Below are 19,318 nucleotides of genomic sequence, written 5' to 3'. Positions count from 1 at the left end.
ACCGATGCATGATTTTTTATATCTTCCATGGTACAGCAGAGACCTCTCCAAAGAGATTTGTTATTTTCATAAAAGTCCATTTACATTACAAAAAGAAAAAATGTAAAAAAGAAACCCCCAAACAGGAGGTCAGTGCATTGTTTTTGTATGGCATTCGACAAAAACAGTGGTACTCTGTGTGCTATTGTCTGACTCAACCATAATAACCATGGCAGAAACTCGGTCCCGATTATTCATCAAAAAGGTTTAACTCTAGCATTGGAGAGTCAGGTAGGCAGTATTTTATCGCCAAAACAAAGTTCAAATATCGTGCAGCCAATAGGTGACGTGGCAGTTTTCTATTAGTTATATGAGGAGGGGGTCACGGCCCCTCTTGTTGAGTGTAAAAGTCCATAACATGATCCATATGCAAGGATTTTGGATTTATAAACGAGAAATTCTGGCTGTTTGGGCATGCAAAGGACACAACGAAATTCATAATATTACCATATCCGTGAAAATCATAATTTCAGCTTAAACAATCCACAGAATATTAACGATTTTTTTGATGAAATACAGGATACTATGATTGTATGTGAACAAAATCCAATGGTTTCTTGAAAAAAATATCGAATACCAATTTTTTGATATTTGTTTTTTGTTCCTTTGGTAATAAAATACACGTTACTACTTGAATGAAAACAATTATTGGTATCACACATGAAACAGCTAGCACTAACAAAATTCCTTGTATACATAGCTAGACAAAAGGGGCCATATAATTTACATGGAAAATCGACAAGATCCAAGCCACTTTTTGTCTTATGTGTCATCGCTTTTTCCATTATCCCACCAATTTAGCAAAATACAAATCCCTACATTATCTTGATTTGCTTTCTTTCTGGAAAAAAAAAAAAAAAAAAAAAAGAACAATTGCTTTCTTGAGGAAATAAGCACCACTAATTCGTATGGTATTTTTTTTTTTTAAAAAAAATTAGTGATATATGTATATATATATATTTTTATTAGTTTTTATTTAATACATTTTAACATAAAAAAGTTTTATTTTATTTCGGGCCATTCATTTTGTGGGACCCTAGGCCTACGCCTTGCCCTTTACCCATCTCTGTCTTCGTTTCAGGTCGATATAGCTGTAGAAGCAATGAATTGGAAACAACAAATATGGAGCTCAAAGCCATTAGCCCACCTACAAAACCAAAGCATTTGAATCAAGAATCAGAGCCTAGAAAGTTAAGACAATTACCAAAAAAAGAGACTAGAAAGTAGACATTTACTAGGTCCATTAATTAATCGGTAATATGGCATGCTATACAGGATAATTATTTAACATAGGTTTTCCCTTCCATTCTACTTAAGGAAACCTTCAAAATAAATGGGAAAATAATATTAACTCGCCTGAAAGTGACGGTGTCATTGCAAAATCATAGTGGGGAAGCAGTATTCCAGCAGCAATTGGAATAGCAACAACGTTATATGCTATTGCCCATGCTAAATTTTGATACACTTTTGACATTGTTGCCTGTGCTAGTTCCAGAGCATCCACAACCTGCCAGGAACAGACTTCATAGTCAGAATTTAAAAATGGAGAAGCTAAACAGCTTTATTCATCATAGAGTCTTAAATGCCAATGAAAAAACTCACTGGACTAGGAAGTATCAAAGAAGCATTTATTAGTAAAAACTAATATGGACATACACATACTTGTGAGAGTTTGTTTCCGAGAAGTATAATTGATGCCGCATTGGATGCAGCATTTTCTTGTGCTTCAGTTCGTAGAGCAATCCCCACATCGGCGAGAGCCAAAGATGGTGCGTCATTTATACCATCACCTACCTTCAAAATATCAGACAATAACATGTCAATTGGAACATTCTCTTTATCAAATAAATATCTCTACAAGTTCTTAGTTTATTAACTTGGGGCATAATTAATGCTACACCTAATCTCGTTTCAAATGTTTCCATGACTAATTTATGTAATGTGTTAGAAGTTAATCAGAATTCCACCACAACAAAAATATATATTAGCAATATATATTTTTATGTTAGAAGCATTACATAAATAACTTCTACAACAAAGGCAGGACTTAAAACCATGTAAGGGTTGTGGTTACAGTAGATTTCTATGTTAAAAGTGTAACTCTACAGGATTAAGTTTAAAGCTGGAATTGAGTACCATTGCAATTCGATGTCCTGCTGTTTTAAGAGTAGAGATAGCTCCTGATTTCTGCTGTGGAGTCAAGGATGGTTTCATTGATTCATTTCCTATTCCAACTGCTTTAGCAATGCTTGCAACTGCCTCTTCCCTGTCTCCAGATAAGAGGACAGTTCTGATACCCTTCTGCTGGAGCCTTCCAAAAAAAGCGGCTATGTCAGCACACAGGGCAGAAACATAATGTATGTGAGTGCAAGAAACCCATTAGCAAATACAAAAAACAAAAGCAGCTAACGTATCCAATTTATGAAGTTAAAACAACAGGTTTTTCTACCGTCAACTACATCTCACAGAAATATTATGAGGAATATAACTATCCATGTTAAGGCAAAACAATACAAATGCATCAGAAATCACATATAATCTATGTTATAGAGAAACGAAATGGAGGCTTAAAGGTATTAGGATAGGTACTCCTCTATGACAATAATACACAAATTCAAGAGATGCTGTGCACAAAAATCAGAAGCAGGGGAAATTAGAAAAAAAGAGTTCGCAGAAAATAAAGGAATAAATAGGCTGTTCGATGTTATGCTGCTACTTAGAAACCTGCATCCATCTACACTTCCAAGACAAGGTAATAAAGGCTATTAGCATCATATCATTTCATAAAAGAGCAAATTACCTAGTAACAGTAAATCTAGCATCATGGCGCAAACTATCAGATATTGCAATGGCACCAATGATGCCTTCACCTTCACGTCCAACATAAACAATTGTTTTTGAGTGATCTGAATATTTCACTCCTTCAGATGATTGATGAACAGCACGTTGCAGATTCAGAAGGTCCGGCATATTCATTTTGGTCTGGAATCGTTCATGAACCCATTCTAGGGAACCAACTGCAACCAAACGCCCTTCTACTTCAGCCATAGTTCCAAAACCTGGTTCCGATAACTGCCCACTTGTGACTGGGATACTCAACTTCAATGATTCTGCTTTATTTATGATAGCCTTGGCAATTGGATGTGAAGCTGTATTCTCTACAGCTGCAGCAACTTGAAGAATTTCTGATTCTTCATAAACAAAAGAGGTCACAGCAAAAACAGCAGGCTTTCCTTCAGTGAGGGTCCCTGTCTGATAATTGAGAGAGTAGGTGAGATTTGAGGGAAAAGTTTACATATAAACAGAGCAAGGAATCATTTTATTAAACAAATTTTTAAATTTTACAACTAGCTCTGTGTGTGTGTGTGTGTGTGTGTGAGAGAGAGAGAGAGAGAGAGAGAGAGAGATTTCACATATACCTTGTCTAATGCGATATAATCTATACTGGCCAAGCGTTCCAATACATCTCCACCTCTGATAAGAAGTCCTTGTTTTGCTCCTGCTTATTTGTCAGAACGCATGGATTAATAAAGATTCCAATGATTACTTTTCCATATAATGCCATAAAACAAGAGTAAAGTTTAAGCCATTTAGAAATACTGTACCCACAACCAATAACAGAAAGAATTTTTCAACTAATAAATCAAATTCCAGTGCATCTGGAAAGATAGAAAACTCAAGATTTGAGACATCTGGGAAAATATGGAGTAGTTTTGACAGAAAGATTGACAAATATTTTGAATATAAATACTTCTCTTGCAACTATTCATAGCATACAAGGGAAAAAAATTCCTTCACTTTCATTTCCTTAAAAGGAATTTTCAAGTGCCGAAAGCTAATACTAAAGATACAAGGAAGCTACAGATCTCCATAATATTTTCACTTGTATGTTTGTAGTTTAGAGGCAACCAAATTTAGCATATGCCCAGATAGATACTCAGACCAGTATCGGGAATTGCTATACTGAAATCTCTACTGAATCAACTCAAACTCCACAATAATGAAAGACAATAACGGCATATGTAATATAAAAGTCAGTAGAAACTTTTATTTTATATTGCACAACATCTAGTTGAATATATAAAATGTTAGATATTGTACCGAGAGAGGTTCCAACAAGGATTGCAGTGGGTGTGGCAAGACCCAAGGCACAGGGGCAGGAAACAACCTGAAAAAGGAGAAAGAACAAAAGTAACAAAAAGTACATAATTTTTCTTTATTTTCTCAAGTAAATCTACTTCTAGAAAGGAACATTTGTCAGAATACTATCAGATAAACTGGTGTAACAATGTTTAAAATTGAGATTGAGATATTGACAAGATAGAAGGGAGAGAGTGTATGAGAGTTCTTGATGAAGTATATAGAGATCACTCTCAGCATGGGAGATACATGTAGATCAAGCCAAATTGGAAGCTGTTTTGAATGACCAACAACTTATAAGATGCATTGCGTACAAATTTCCATTTGATACCTATCTACCATCATTTACTATGTTATTCTACGACAATATTACTATCCCAGGACTTCCAAATTAGCAAGAGAAGCTGACAACTATAGAAAATAAGGCATGGCAAGTTATCATCAATCATAAAGCTTAAACCATTATGAAGTGGTCCAACTATTTGTATCAAGCTAACCCAAACACAAAGACCTGGGCAATATAGAAAAAGAAAAGGAAGAAAAACATTCCCATTGTTTTAAAGCTAGATCTGCTTCCATGAAGTTAGCGGCAGACATCAAAAAGCTAATGGCACATAAGATCACCATCACTCACCAAAATATCCACAGAAAGTTTCAAGCTCAAGAGTAATGGATCACCATCAGGCCCAGCGATATCATTGAACAAAACATCAGGAAAAACATGTGTTCCAATATAGTACCTGAACATGAACATGAAGCGTAAGCATGTAGAATGAAAAAAATAGCCAGAAATCATAAGATATACAATTATGACTTTGAATAATACAATTCACAAGCTACAGTTTTATGTAATCTCTAGTAAATCATGATAACTGAAGCTTCTGATCCCAAATCCAAAATGTACTCAATAGCACAATAATATTCTACTCCGGACCACAACAGAACATGGAGACAAAAAAGAGAAAGTTTCCGTTAGGGTTGTGTTTGTCCTTTGCACATTTACTTGCAGGAAATTAGAAGGAAAACATACCAAAAAGCAAATGTTGCAGCCGAAAGAGTCATTACACTGTATACAAATGGCCCAGCTATTGAATCAGCAAGCCTTTGTATAGGTGCTTCATGGCCTTGAGCATCTTCAACCTGAAAGTTACAATATAAAATATCTTCACATAGTATAAGTTATTTGCATCGATTACATCCGCACAAAGTTCTCATGTACATGAATATCAAAGCATAGCAAGTTTTTTAGAATGTATCTATTGAGTTCCTATTGTTCAAATAAATGTGAGAGGGAACTTATAAGATAATTTCAGTTCAGATTTACCATCATAATCCGCACAAGAGAATTAACATAAATTGACAACCTCAACAATTCAAATGTTTCAAGCACATGTGAGGTCACAGCAACCGGAGAAGGAAACCAAATAGTAATCAGGAAAAATGTCTACCCTCACATTATATTCACATCTTACAACAATACCATCTCTAATAAATTAAAGTGGTTAACTAACCATGCGGACAATCTCAGATATTGTTGAGTTGGTCCCAGTCGAAGAGGCTTCAATCCTTAAAGGACCATCCTGAAATAGATAAACAATCGCTTACACTCAAACTTAAAAAACAAAAAAATATGAAATGAATGTAGCAACTAGAAAAGAAAAGGAAACTCAATGTCTACTTCTTAGTTTGTAGCAAGATGAAAAGCATTGCAAAATTATATTTGTATCCTATCCTGGATGTGTCATGCTAATGCCTGACATGAAAAAATCATCAATGTTGCCAAATTCAATGTAAAAAAAGCTTCTCTTCAATAAAGATAAAAGAAATTTGATGATCAAACAACAAAACAAAATTATGTAGCACTATCCAGGCTTTAATATCATCATACCCAGTTTATGGTACCAGCAGAGACAGAAAAACCTTCTTCCTTAAATACAGGAAGTGATTCTCCCGTAAGCATAGATTCATCCACGACACTTCTTCCTGCAGTGACTTTCCCCTGTACAAGCAGTTATATTAGCTAAGTTCCAATATTTTAACTAACAAAATTTGTAAACCAATGTGGTCGTTCCTTATTAAACAGAAAAATGAACATGTCTACAAGGATTTTAGCATTTGGAACAACTCCAACAAGAATAATGAATTTTTGCTCGAAATGCTTCTGTAGTTGTACGGGTTAATTGCAGTGGTTATTAGATTAACTTCTTTGTTTGCCTATGGATAAAAAAAAGTCAAAGTTTCCCCAAGTAATGAAAAACCTGGGATCAAGATTAATCATTGCACTTACTAAAATATTATCATCCTTCCTCCGAAATATATTGTTACATAGACCTTTAAAATATTTGATAAAATGTGATGTGTTGAAATATCATGTCTACACTTAGGACAAGCATAGGCAATCATGTACTCAAGATTAATCATTGCACTTACTAAAATATTATCATACTTCCTCCGAAATATATTGTTACATAGTTTTAACCTTTAAAATATTTGATAAAATGTGATGTGTTGAAATATCAAGTCTACACTTAGGACAAGCATAAGCAATCATGTAAACAAAGCCTGTGATGCATGTGAAAGGTTTTCAAACACAGTTTCTCTTTTCGATGGAGTTCGAACCGTGGAAAATAATGCTTACATCTACAGGTATGATTTCCCCAGGCAAAACCAAAACTGAGTCTCCAACTCGAATATCATCAGTTGGAACCTCCACACAAATTGCATCAGAGCAGAGTACATTATTGGCCGAGGAGGATTCATTTTCTGAGGAAGTAATCACAAGTCTCGATCGGGTGGATATCAATGACTGCACAAATATCCAGAGCAAACAAATATTGATTACTCAATGCACCATAAGATATGGATATCTAACAGAAAGTACTCCATGCATATATGTGTATAATGACATCAAACAAAAAGTGTCTTTAATCAAATTGAGAAGAAAAACCTAAAACGAAAAATAATCCAACTAAATTATAAAACTACCAAGTAGAAAAAGTATTCGAGACCTGCACGTTAAGTTCCTAATGGCCATTATTAGTATAATAAAAAATGCAGATTTAATTAAATTATTAAGTCCTGAAACTCATTTTCATAATTTATTCATCCAAAACTTCAAAATATAGACAAGAAAAAAAAAAAAAAAAACATTCTAACTTACTAAAAGTTCATTCATATCGCTAGACGCTCTGATCCTTGCTTTCTCTTCAAGAGAACGTCCTAGAAGCACAAAACCAAGAAGCATGACCTGCATACTAAAAAAGCAGGATATTTCCATGAGAAAATTTTCACCTAGTGTCAAAATTCCATCTGCAAGAATTAGTATGTAATGAAAAGGGAAATTTCAAGATTAGTAGGATGTAAAAAATCCTAACCAGGCACTAAAAAGTGCAACAACTTCTAATTCTTTCATATAAAAAGCACATAAATTCTTTAAGGAAAAACTGCAAAGGATGAAAGTAGACAAGTCACCGGTTCATCAAAGAATGATGCATCCCAATGAAGTTGAGGGTTAAGAAGTGAGACCTGCAAAAAGAAGCAACTTGGATTAAAATAATAAAACGATATACAAAAGGGAACCATCTAAGGGACGAAAACAAGAACGCAGTGTTAGCTTCCAAAAAGGGCTCACCGCACTAATGAAAAATGCAGCTAGTGATCCAAATCCCACAAGAGAATTCATATTCGGAGATCCTTTCCTTAATGCCCTCATGCCATCAAAAAGCAATTCTGTAACAAACTTTTAAGTCTTTAGTTAACCAGGCATATTACATTCGACTTTAAGATTTACAGCGAAACAAATTATAAGCTGGAAAAACTCATAGCATCTGTAACTTGGAAGTCTGAAAAAATTACGAAAATATAAGCACACGTTTAAAGAACGAATAGAATATAAAATGACCATACACAATCTTTCTATTCATGCTTGAATGAATTCATCCAATTGTTGGTAGTCTTTGAAACCCTTAAACTGAGAACAGATTTAAGAAGGATGCGTTGAACTAAAAACAACATAAGAATAGGAGTTCGACCAACCTCGTCCAGGTCCCAACAGGGCGCCCAAAGCCAAACCACCCTTCAGATACGAATTATGAAGTACCTCCCAAAACGATCCTAAATCAATGAAGATTAATCAAGGAAAAATTAAAGCAATCATCTACCACATTAAAAATATATGGAAAATTCCAAAAAAAAAAGAAAAAAAAGGTAATCATATATAGCAAAGAAACTTTGGAAGCAAAACATATAGAGCATTACCATGAGCAACATGAATTCCAAGAGAATGCAAAATGTGCGAAGCGTGCGATCCACAGCACAAGGCCACCAAAGTCCAAGCAAAAGCCACCCGATTCCGGCTCCCTACGAGCAGTTCCTCCTTCTTCTTCAACATCTCCTTCCACTTCCTCACATTATCTGCAACTCCCATCCCCGAAGCCCTCCTCTTCGCCGAGAATCCACACTCTGTCAACCGCTGAGCTAGGTTATCAGCCACATTCGCAGCCGCGAAATCGGTCTCCTTAAAAACCTCCGGTTTCAGCTTAATCGCCGCCGTCTCGGTCAACATGTTGACCGCCACGGAGTCGACTCGCTCATCGGAGGACAGCACCGATTTGACTCGCGAAACGCAACCACCGCACATCATCCCGGAGACATCTAGCAAAACCGATGTCTCGGCGCGCGAGTCCTGTTGAGCCGCTGCGATTTCCGACGGCGTCCGCGTTTCAAGGGAACTTGAAACGGTGAAGTTAGGGATTGAATTCGGCCGGAAAAAGTAACGCCGTCGTTTAAGGAGGAAAACCTTATGACTCCTTTGCGGTAGGTAAGGTGGCTTGAATCCAATGCGGTCAACATTGGAACTGTTACTGTAACCGAAGCAGAGCTTTGGCTGGGGCAAAGGAGACGAACTTAACAAGCCAGTTATCATAGAGCAAGAATTCAGAGAAACAGAAATTGCGTGAAGATAGAAGAGAGAGAGAATTGAGGTGGACGATGAGATTCTGAGAATCTGAAATGACCGGTAAAGGATGCAAACTCGCTCGTTGAAATATTTGCAACGACAATGGTGGAAATCGAATACGACACGTAAGATTACCAATATCCATAATTATCGTGTTTTGGCTGCTACTCAAGCTGACTCACATGCGGGTCAACTAAATGAGTGGTCAAAATATCATGAGCAAATGCCACGCTGCACCAACCAAAATTCAAAAGCCGAAACGACGTAGTCTGGAACTGAAACCACGAAGCGGCAGATCCAAATACCAATCACGCTTACGGCTTACCTGATCCACGCGTTATCTTCTTTCTTCAGCTTTCGCTTGGGTTCTGGTTCTGAAGTGAACCAAACGACGGAAGAAATGGCTGTGAACGAGTCGTCGTCGTCTGCAGAAACCTCAAATTTCGTGCCGAGCTGCACATTGCTACTCTCTTCGCCAAAATTCATGCCGTTTATGAGAACGTCGGACAAAAAGCCCAATTTTGTTGCACCGAATATCGTCGTTATCGGTGAACTTGTTCACAGCTCAGTTGTATCTGCCGCTGAAAAGTGCTTCAGATTGCTTCAATCTTTCGCTTCTCAAAACCCGCTTCTCAAGAAAGTTCTCTCCTTGCCTAATGAGTTTCACAGTTTCTACAACCAGGTAAACACCTCTCTCTTGTGCGTTGAGTTAGCAAACAATTTTAAAAAAAAAAGAAAAAGAAACCATTGCTATGTACATAGAGCTGCCATAACATTCGCTACACCATTTCATTATAAAGTCCGCACTTTTACACTAGCAGAGACCCACAGTGAATGGAATAAGATACTAATTAAACTAAATCTATCATATAAATAAATTATATGATAGAAAAGAAAAAAAGAAAAATGAGAATTAGGAGTTTTTCTATGCCATATAATATAGGACTAGGTTGTTGAACTTTATACTTCAGATTCGTTGCAGGAACTACAGGAATGTTAAGTCTTTTTACAATCACAATTTCGCCGCAGTTCTACCTGGGGATTCAATGGCAGGAATTGTAGTTGCCAATGGAATCCTGAATTTCCTCAACCTTTACAACACACTGTTGATTGTCAGGCTTGTTTTGACCTGGTTTCCCAATTCTCCATCCGCCATTGTTAGCCCCCTCAGGTGTGCCTTTGAAAATGTTCAATATTTAGTATGACATGGAAATCATAGACTTTGAAATCAAAAGAATTTCCTAAGATGGGTTTCTGTTCAAACTAAATTTAATGCTAATTTAGTAATATGCTATATACTTTTTTGGGACAGCACAATATGTGATCCATACTTGAACATATTCCGGGGACTAATTCCACCACTTGGGGGGACTCTGGATCTCTCCCCCATACTTGCGTTCCTGGTTCTAAATGTATTTACTAGCACTGCTTCTGCACTTCCTGCTGAACTTCCGGTCACCGAAGCAAATCAAGAAAACCATGAATCTTCTACAGGCTTTTCCCATCTCACTACTACGCAAAAGAAATGGATGAGGAGGCTCCAAGGAAACAGAACAAAGAGCTCCAGTGGCGACTGTTAGTTCATTCTCTGTTTCCATTTGAGTTCAACAACCTCAGTTCTGTACCAGTTTTATGCTTGTCCCTATAATATCAATTACCAGTCAATTGTTTTGGCATCTCTTATGTGGTACTGGTAGAGTTGATACATATAAATGACTGTTCTATTCATGTGCTGCATGGGATTGAAAATTCATTTGTTGTCTTTTTCTCTCACTTTCTCTCTTTGAATGGCATTATTGTAGCGCTTTTACGTAGAACTGTATTCTATAGCAGCACTACCAGTTCGCTTTTGGACACAGGTATCATGGATAGTTTAAAGCAAAGAAGTTCATTTAATTTTTTTGTTTTGTTTTGTTTTTTGTTTTTTTGAGGCTGCAGAAGTTTGGATGATATCATTTGTAATATGCAATATGGGAATACATATTACATATGTAAGATATGAAAATGGTACTGAGAAACAGTGTGAGACATACAGAATCCGATTCCTAAAGATTATACAGCCACTTCTGCCAGAAAAAAATATATTCTTGTTAATGGAGAGTAGGTTTATCCTTTCCAGGAACTTGTTAATACAGGGCATCGAATCTCACTCCCAAACTTCATGATGAAGCTGCCCAACTTCTTGTCACCCAGATGAAGTCATCTCTTCAATTTCAAGAAGGATTCTTCGAATAAAAAAGGATTTGTCTTTTTTGGTGAATTCTCATTCAGAGCCATTGGATTTAAAAAATTCCAAAGATAAGCTTTTTAATTCCAATAGACACAAATCAAATCCTCTTCAATCTCCAAAAAGACGAATTGATCAAAGCTAATTTTATAAACTTTACACAATTCCAATCGTCCGATTCCCTGGATTAAAGAAATATTTGTTTTCCTTATAGATCATTCTAAAACAGACAAATGATTGATTAAACATTATAATCCGTTTCACACCGGGGGTTAGAATTAGATTACATTATATTCTGTTTTCATAAGAAAGTGAACAAAAGAAGGGGATTCTCACAATCTGGGCAAGAGTGTAAATTTGGCTGCCACCTTGCATGTTATAGATGTAGAACATAAAACAAGAAGAGAAATAGGGTGATTTTTTTCCCAAGGTTGTATCCTGGATGGAGGTTGGAGCTACATGGAGGACAAGTAGGTTTTCTTCATTTGAGAGGTTGGTTGCCATCGGATTGGGACTTCTTGCTGTGTTTTCTCCACTCTACATCAACCGGAAGGAGGAAAGCGATCCAGAACTAGATGGGGCTTTCAGTTTTGATTATTGGCTGCCTCTTTTTCTCCTAATATTGATCATGGCCATCACTGTATCTTTGTACCTAGACAGAAGATTAACCAGGTTTGATCCTTACTGGATTCATAGAGTTGGTGGCTCTTCTGGTGGTATTATAGCAATTCTCATGATTCTGGCAATAATTTTGAAGTGTAAATCAGCTTCTGCATGAAGTCTTTTAAGCGTTTCCTTTCTACTATGTAAATTATGGAAGAAGAATAAATGGGCTTCTTAGTTTTACATATCAAATTATCCATAGTGATTTCAAGCATCGAAAAGTTTTCGTCTCCCAAAATTGGCATTTTCTTAGTTTTGAAGATAACAAATGCTTCAACTTTTATGGAGCAAAGTACACAATTTTTATACACGTAACAGGTCGTTTGAACCTGAACCTGATCCTTCATATCTTTCTCTGGTTTTTTTAATCACCAGAACATTCTTGTTAGGTTCTCATAATGGCTATTTTCAATTTCATAACACAATTAAAAGCATGGAAAATACATACAAAGTTCCATATATAGCTTGCAGAAATTGCAAAGTAACATACTAATTATTTCTCATGTGAATAATAATTGTTTGCATGTATAAGCTAATTTTTTCCATGATTTCCGTCCAGGAACAAGCACAATTAAACTGTGATATCTTCAAGGCTGAGCGGTAAACAATTTTTAGGCCACCTAAAATGTTCCCAGAATATATACTCTGAGTAGTCCTAATATCAAAAGAAGCTAACCTAAAAAGCACATAATTGGAGTAAGATATATATATATATATATATATATAAGAAAAAAAAAGAAAAAAAGCTTACAAGGATACTAATAAAACTAGTCTCTACTCTTTGGGTTAAATGGCAATAAACCCAAGCCAATCTCCAGTTTATCCTCATCATTTTCATGTACTTGTGCTTTTTCCTCGTCATATTTTCCGTTACTTAATTTCTTAGCCGCAAAACTACTTTCTTTTCCATAAGAGCTGCTTTCCGACCTTCCTATATTATTTCCAAGTTCAAAGCTTTGCCCTCCGACATCCAACCTACCGTGCGATTCGCCATCACCATTCAAACTATCATCCTCCCTGCTATCAGAATCAATGGTGATTATATTATTGACAATTTTATATCCAATACCATGATTAGCAATGGTAGTTGCATCGGCAATTGGATAATTAAGATCGAAATCCAACTCTGCCTTCCCATTCGCATAGCTAGCCTCCTTGACAGATTCACTCCTCTGTGAAACGCCATATTCTTCAGTAGGTTCTGAACCGGAACCCACTTCTCCTTTCTCTTTCCCTTGAATTCCTACTTCCAATATTCCATCACTCTCTTGGGAAACTGATTTTCCAAGAAACCAACCATGCATCTTCTCTATAGACTCCATTCGCTCAAACTCAACTGTTTTACAAAGTTGTTTATCTTCAACCCTTATTCCATCCCCTTTTGAACCAGACCCTCGTCTTTCTTCACCACCAGAGTCAAAAAGCTTTGCCTTTTTGGTCAGCATCCCTTTGTGAAGAAGAAAGGAGAAAACCTTGCGACTCGAGGTTAGGTCTTGGGGAAGAAATTGAGGGTTTGGGGAAGAAATTGAGGGTTCACACGATATATGTATAAAAGGGGCATCCTTAAGCAATTTAGGAAAGGTTTTGCCAACCACGTAATCAGACCTTTATTAAAATCTTTCCCATTAATTTTAGGACAGGGGAGCTGGTGAGAGCTTTCTGTTTCGGAAGCTGTAATTCCCGCCTAAAGCAAAACAATACTGTGTATGTGCTATATATTTCATCAACGACTGCTGTGCCTAATTGGACGGTCCTGATGTAATGATGCCAGTATGGGATTATATACTTCTCATCATACGGATTAAAAATCCTTATTATTATCATTATTTTTTTACATTCTTGTTAGTTTTTTAACTTTTGATTGTGCTCTTTTAATTTTGTTTTTATTGGGTATATTATTTACAGAATGTGCTGGCCAGTCAAAGCTTATGAATAGCTGTGGCGATGAAATATGACTGATTATCTTCAAGGAAACATAAATAATTAAAATAAAAATGTAGAAGCTCAATGTATTTGGTACTCAACCGCAACAAAGTAACTTATTCATCATAAGATGAAATTTCAGACAGCAGGCACTGAGGCACATATAAAAAGTCACATACCAAAATACTAGGAGAAAGAAAATGAAAGAAAAGTATAAGAAAGAACATTTTACTACTGAATGCTGCGTCACTTCTTACATAATATTAAAAGGGATAGATGGCCCTTTTTCTGGATAACAAATGTAATAAAAAATTCAGCATCATTGGACAATCCAAGTAATTTATAATTTTACATGTGAAGGAAAACTGAAGAAAATGAATGGCGTATATCTCGCACTTAAGACTCTAAATTCAATCAAAATAAGAAAACATCAAACAAATAACTGATCCATGCCAATAACTGAGATGGAACAAAAGAGTTCCTCAAATCAAGTGCAGAACAGTTCAAGTTTCTTACAAGACATGATCATAAACCAAAAAAGGCATACCCAGCTGCAACCAAAGTAGCGGAGAAAGCCGACCACATTAGCCCGCTTCGAGACCAATCATTGGCACTGCTGCATACGTCATTAGCACCGCTAAAGCATCCAAATTTCATTATCTTAGCCGCGCCTCCCTCTAAAACGAAGCTGCTGTTACTTTTGCCATTGCTAAACAGAACACACCAGAAATAGGGAGCTCCACCATCACTACCAGCCACAGCGGCTCCAACTTCAGTGTGATTCTTACCATACAGTATTTGCAAGCTCTTCTCGTCTTTCATCAGGATTTCCGAAAATGCTTCAGAAGGACTGACATAATGAGACTGGCAGCCAAGAAAACGACCAGTAATTGGAGAAAGGGTTGAGACCTGAACACCACAGTTGGGGGCAAAAGTTTCAGCGAATTGAGAATCGGGAGGCTTACTGGCATCAGACCCCCCTACTTTACCACAATCACCCTGATATGCTTTAATGTACTGAAGGGCAATGCAGGCCAGGCCTTGATTGTCACGAAGGGATGATGACTTGTGGTCGGTTCTGTTTTTGTTTATTACGGCCACTAACTGGTCCGCAGGATTATCGGTAACTTTTACTGCAATTTGTTCACGTGGTGTCATAAAAGAAAATGCATTTTGCTAAAGCTGAATACTAATAAAAACTGATGCCAGATAAAATAATCAGAGCAAGAGACAAAATCAAAGGATCTAATCTAAGACTAAAGAACAAAACATTTGCTTGTAAAACAAACAAGAGAGTCTGTCTATACTTTAGCTAAATCAATAGCATTGGATCCAGATGGCAGCGACTAGAAAAAGCTATCACTGTTTTCTTCTTTGCTAGAACATGAATTTCAGCAAACACACTGCGTTCAAGTATCCTAGTTTTATATATCTCTTCCTCTATCCCCTTGCATACAGACAAACACACCACAAAAGACTAGGTGAGGAAAAGTCTAGGGCCTCTAATGCCCTACTGAAACCCAGGAGAAAATGTTAGTATTGTCTAAAATTTTAGCCCACCCACCAGTTCAAAGTCGAACCCTAAATTGTTGTTGCCAACATATGCGGTTCAAAGACAATCCTTTCAAGGTGTCTCTCTTGCAGACAGACAGAGAGATAGAGTCTGTGTTCTAGTCTATAGAAGGCACAGATAATGCACCTCAACTCGAAGCCACAGTAAAAGAATATCCCTTCTACCTTCAATGATAATGGAAGAACAACACAAGGGGACACACACACATATATATATATATATATATCCCATACATTTTCAATTGAATCAATGGTCAAAACTCAAAACTATATGTTTTCTTGGTTCAAATTATAGGAGCGTTCCATTTTAAAAAAATAATAAATAACAAATTCCAAGATCCTGTATGGGATAAAAATCCTTCGACAAAGATATAACCTTTCTTTCCCCTTGTTTTCAAAATCGCCGCTCCCAAGACAGATAAAACATTAGACTAACCAGATTTTCATGTAATATTCTTCCACCAAACAGATCGACTAAAGTCAAGACCTTGATCCCAATCAAGTGTAAATACATCCAAATTTTCAAATGTGAAATGGGTAAGCCAGCAGCTAAGTCGAAAAGCTTAAAAAAACAAACAAAACAAAGCATTCAAAGAATAAAGATGAATCCCAAGAGTTTGTCAACGCAGATCCAGCATTGAATACGCCATTGCACAGGCATAACACATTTTTCACGGCCACCATTACCGAAAATCATACAAGCACGAATATTTATAAATGCACGACTTCATAACTCCCAAAAAAAAAAAAAACAAAAAAAAAAAGTAAATTTGGAGGAAACTTACTGTGAGCATCAGCAGAAGCAGAAGAGAGGAAGAGAAGTGGAAGAAAAATAAGAAACCACGAAGTCTTCGCCATTTGATAGTGCTGTGGAGCTTCTGCAGCAGTAGAAGAAGGGGGGAGATATGGATCGGAGATTAAAGAAGAAGAAGAAGAAGAAGAAGATGAGCCAGTGGTCCGTCTACTTCAATCTGGTGCGTGCTTTACTAAAATATAGCACACACACACACACACACATATACAGTTGTTGCTTTGGAATCATAGTTAAAAAATTATAAACAAGAGAAAAAATTGTGGGAAATAACAACGCCACCGACCGGGTTCGGGTCCAACCCGAGACAAGACAACTTAACGACCTTCCGAAAAGAGAACACCAAGGGTAAATATGTAATTCAGCATATAATTCACCGAGGGACATCCCAATCGAACCGAACGGAACGGATAAGAGGTTGGGCTTTTTATTTATTTTTTAGTTTTTGGGTTAAACCAATGAAACTGGTGTCCTTAGAAGACAGGGAGAGAAAGCGGAGTCTGATGTTTGTGTAGGCAAATGGCCACGCTTCGCACCACTGCGCACGTTAGCACCGGCCCCTTGCCTTCCTCTAGTCTGCTCCGAAACTTCGCTGCCAAACCAAAGCAGTTGGCACCAGTGAGGTGCGCATTATCGCCTGCTAATTGGCGGGAGAGCAGGCGATTGGTCTCTATCTCTCTCGTTATTTCTCACTTGCTCTTTATCCCTAATCGTACGCTTCTTCCTATTCACCTTTTTTTTTTTTTTTTTTTTTTTTTTGTGGGCTGCCAACAAACTTTCTATTTTTGATTAAATTGAATTCCAAGGAAAATAAATAATGGGATCTTTTTTCTTTTTTTTTAAAGGTATTTGTATATCTCTTTCTAATAAAATCAACTTCAACTCTGCAAGCTGATTGCTTTATTCTCTTTTAAGAGAGAATTCCACTTATTTTATTATTATTACTATTTTTTTTTTTGGGTTTTTTTCTTTTTTTAATCAAACTTTTTGGGTAATTTGTAGATGGTCTTGAACTAGTACAATAAGTAGATTAAGTCGCACATGTAAGCAAACTAATCCACGTGCGCAGGGGTGATTGTTTCAATCAGTCATACTTGTTTCCTGCACATTGGTCAAGCATCGGATAAGAATATAACGGAGAAGTAAAAAATTCAGAATTAGCCATCCATTCAAATAAGCAGTGTTTATTAATTTATTTTGTATATAGTAGATTATAAGACTGTCGGCTTTAGAGACGTGTATTAATTAAACAGCTTAACTTGCAGATGCTATGGCTGGCAGCATTTTGGATAAATATGTGAAAAGGTAAAACTTAAGATTAGATTATTACAGTTTATCATCAATATTAATGTTCTGCAAAGCACTAATCCTTTCCATATACATATATCTATATATGATAACCAGGAAAAAGCTTGAGCCTTTGGAGACTTATGTACCAGCTGTCATATTGACCCAGTTGCAAATCAAGGACCTGGGTACGTAAATTGTAATTGCTTTTGTTTTCCTCAATTTCTTCTAAGCTTTAAGCAGGCATTTAATTCCAGATTTATTTTTTCTTCATCTTTATTTATTTATTTACATGAATGTTTTCTCTTTGATTCACTTGATTTTCTCTCTATATACCCACACCTGTGAATCAGTGAAGATATAAACAAAACAAAACAGTGGTTTTAACCATTTTGAACAACTACAGGGCAAACTCTGGAAGATGATCAACCCCAATATGCTTCCTGCCGATCACTACTACGTTCAGGCCCAGCAGCTTCCCTTCGTGTAAATATCAGAGCAGTAAGTTAAAAGGATGTATTATTCAACTATTGAATGTTTTACAATAAATCTTCATCTGCTTTTGAGTATTTTAGTTCCCTTGAGTTCTATTAGTTTTTTCTTATGTATTATATTACAAGTTCTACAGCTCCTGTAGGTGCTATAATAGTTTGCATCTCTTTAGAATCTATATTGTTCTTTGAATTAAAGAGTACTTTATTTCTTTCCCTGAAAACTCTTTTAACTTAATTCTTCTGCAATTCTTTTCTCTTCAAGCTTTGGTTAATATGTTTTATTTACCTTCCTCAAACCGGATAATTTTCAGTATGGTTAATTTGTTGTTGTTTGTGTCACTACTATGTATGCAGGTGGCTCAATATGCTTCAGAAAGTGGGAACGGTAAAACTGCTTTCAACATTGTTGATCAATGTCTCAGGTACCACTATTATGAACTAATACAAATACATCGCCATGGTATTGAAAGGAAAGGAAAAATATAAAACAGAATCCGAAGATTTCTCATGTCTCCTTTTCCTGCATAGAATTAATTAGCATGAAAAATTAAGATTAAACATTTTGAGCATGTAGCATAGAAATGAGACTACTGGATTTTATACGAGTAGCAAACAGGTTTAGAGGGGATATTAAGACCACTGAAATTTCTGACTTTCTGAAGCGCCTTGGAAGAACTTGATTCATTGCTTTTGCACGCATCAAGAAACGATCCCCAAGCTTCTGTCAAATTAATGAAGGCACAGATTAACGTTGCCCTTGATTCATTGGATAGGTAATTATACTTTCTTGTTCTTAATTTTTTAATAATTATTTTATTATTTATACTGCTCTTATTTAATTTCCCATCAGTCGACCATATAAAAGCAACAATTTCTGAAAAGCTTACCTTCCTACAGCCTCCTTAAAACCGTACCTTCGGATGCGCTTGACAAATGCAAGGCTATCGCCGACTCTTATAGGAACTCATACGAAGATGCAGATGTTGACATCTCTGACCCAGAACTGAAACAGTTGGAATCAATATTGTGAATTCGTCTTATTTCCACTGTATGTTTTTAATCTTATATCACTGAATTATGATTGAGAAAAGTGAATAAACTTATTTCAAAAAAAAAAATAATGTATTTTTATGAGGAACTCTCGTCAACCATACACTCTAGTGGACCTCCAAACGAACCCGATATAAGATTATAATGTTGAGACC

At 36.3% G+C, this 19,318-nt stretch overlaps 5 protein-coding genes across 6 annotated transcripts; 3 read left to right on the top strand and 2 right to left on the bottom strand.

Moving 5' to 3' along the window:
* Positions 1 to 592: 592 nt before the first annotated feature.
* On the bottom strand, positions 593 to 9,259 carry LOC107420130 (copper-transporting ATPase PAA2, chloroplastic). The gene is made up of 17 exons (XM_016029018.4): positions 8,437 to 9,259; positions 8,215 to 8,292; positions 7,811 to 7,908; positions 7,651 to 7,704; positions 7,340 to 7,426; positions 6,818 to 6,985; positions 6,068 to 6,178; positions 5,691 to 5,759; positions 5,210 to 5,319; positions 4,814 to 4,919; positions 4,141 to 4,207; positions 3,459 to 3,538; positions 2,840 to 3,291; positions 2,176 to 2,350; positions 1,702 to 1,833; positions 1,396 to 1,546; positions 593 to 1,186 (listed from the first exon to the last, which is right to left on the bottom strand). The coding sequence occupies exons 1-17, from the start codon at positions 9,101 to 9,103 to the stop codon at positions 1,047 to 1,049; spliced, it is 2,745 nt and encodes a 914-aa protein (XP_015884504.1). The 5' UTR covers positions 9,104 to 9,259; the 3' UTR covers positions 593 to 1,046.
* A 163-nt stretch (positions 9,260 to 9,422) lies between these two features.
* On the top strand, positions 9,423 to 10,909 carry LOC107420131 (ylmG homolog protein 2, chloroplastic). The gene is made up of 3 exons (XM_016029019.4): positions 9,423 to 9,818; positions 10,108 to 10,307; positions 10,449 to 10,909. Exons 1-3 carry the CDS (start codon positions 9,537 to 9,539, stop codon positions 10,714 to 10,716), a joined length of 750 nt encoding a protein of 249 aa, XP_015884505.1. The 5' UTR covers positions 9,423 to 9,536; the 3' UTR covers positions 10,717 to 10,909.
* Positions 10,910 to 11,127: 218 nt separating this feature from the next.
* LOC107420132 (uncharacterized) lies at positions 11,128 to 12,247 on the top strand. Its single transcript, XM_016029020.4, has one exon. The coding sequence runs from the start codon at positions 11,806 to 11,808 to the stop codon at positions 12,139 to 12,141; it is 336 nt and encodes a 111-aa protein (XP_015884506.1). The 5' UTR covers positions 11,128 to 11,805; the 3' UTR covers positions 12,142 to 12,247.
* Positions 12,248 to 14,161: 1,914 nt separating this feature from the next.
* On the bottom strand, positions 14,162 to 16,526 carry LOC107420122 (uncharacterized). Its single transcript, XM_016029006.4, has 2 exons — positions 16,307 to 16,526; positions 14,162 to 15,082 (listed from the first exon to the last, which is right to left on the bottom strand). Exons 1-2 carry the CDS (start codon positions 16,377 to 16,379, stop codon positions 14,475 to 14,477), a joined length of 681 nt encoding a protein of 226 aa, XP_015884492.1. The 5' UTR covers positions 16,380 to 16,526; the 3' UTR covers positions 14,162 to 14,474.
* Positions 16,527 to 16,704: 178 nt separating this feature from the next.
* Positions 16,705 to 19,266, top strand: LOC107420121 (uncharacterized). Of its 2 annotated transcripts, none has more exons than XM_016029005.4 (7): positions 16,705 to 17,044; positions 17,598 to 17,637; positions 17,737 to 17,807; positions 18,026 to 18,120; positions 18,468 to 18,535; positions 18,776 to 18,886; positions 19,011 to 19,266. In XM_016029005.4, the coding sequence occupies exons 1-7, from the start codon at positions 16,852 to 16,854 to the stop codon at positions 19,141 to 19,143; spliced, it is 711 nt and encodes a 236-aa protein (XP_015884491.1). In that variant the 5' UTR covers positions 16,705 to 16,851; the 3' UTR covers positions 19,144 to 19,266. The 2 variants fall into 2 exon arrangements, with proteins under 2 accessions (XP_015884491.1, XP_060673013.1); XM_060817030.1 differs by having other exon boundaries at positions 16,816 to 16,955.
* Positions 19,267 to 19,318: the final 52 nt, after the last annotated feature.

The sequence above is a fragment of the Ziziphus jujuba genome, chromosome 5 (genome assembly GCF_031755915.1).
Source record: "Ziziphus jujuba cultivar Dongzao chromosome 5, ASM3175591v1".
In the NCBI taxonomy this organism is placed as follows: domain Eukaryota; kingdom Viridiplantae; phylum Streptophyta; class Magnoliopsida; order Rosales; family Rhamnaceae; genus Ziziphus; species Ziziphus jujuba.
This window is presented reverse-complemented; position numbering and strand designations above follow the sequence as displayed.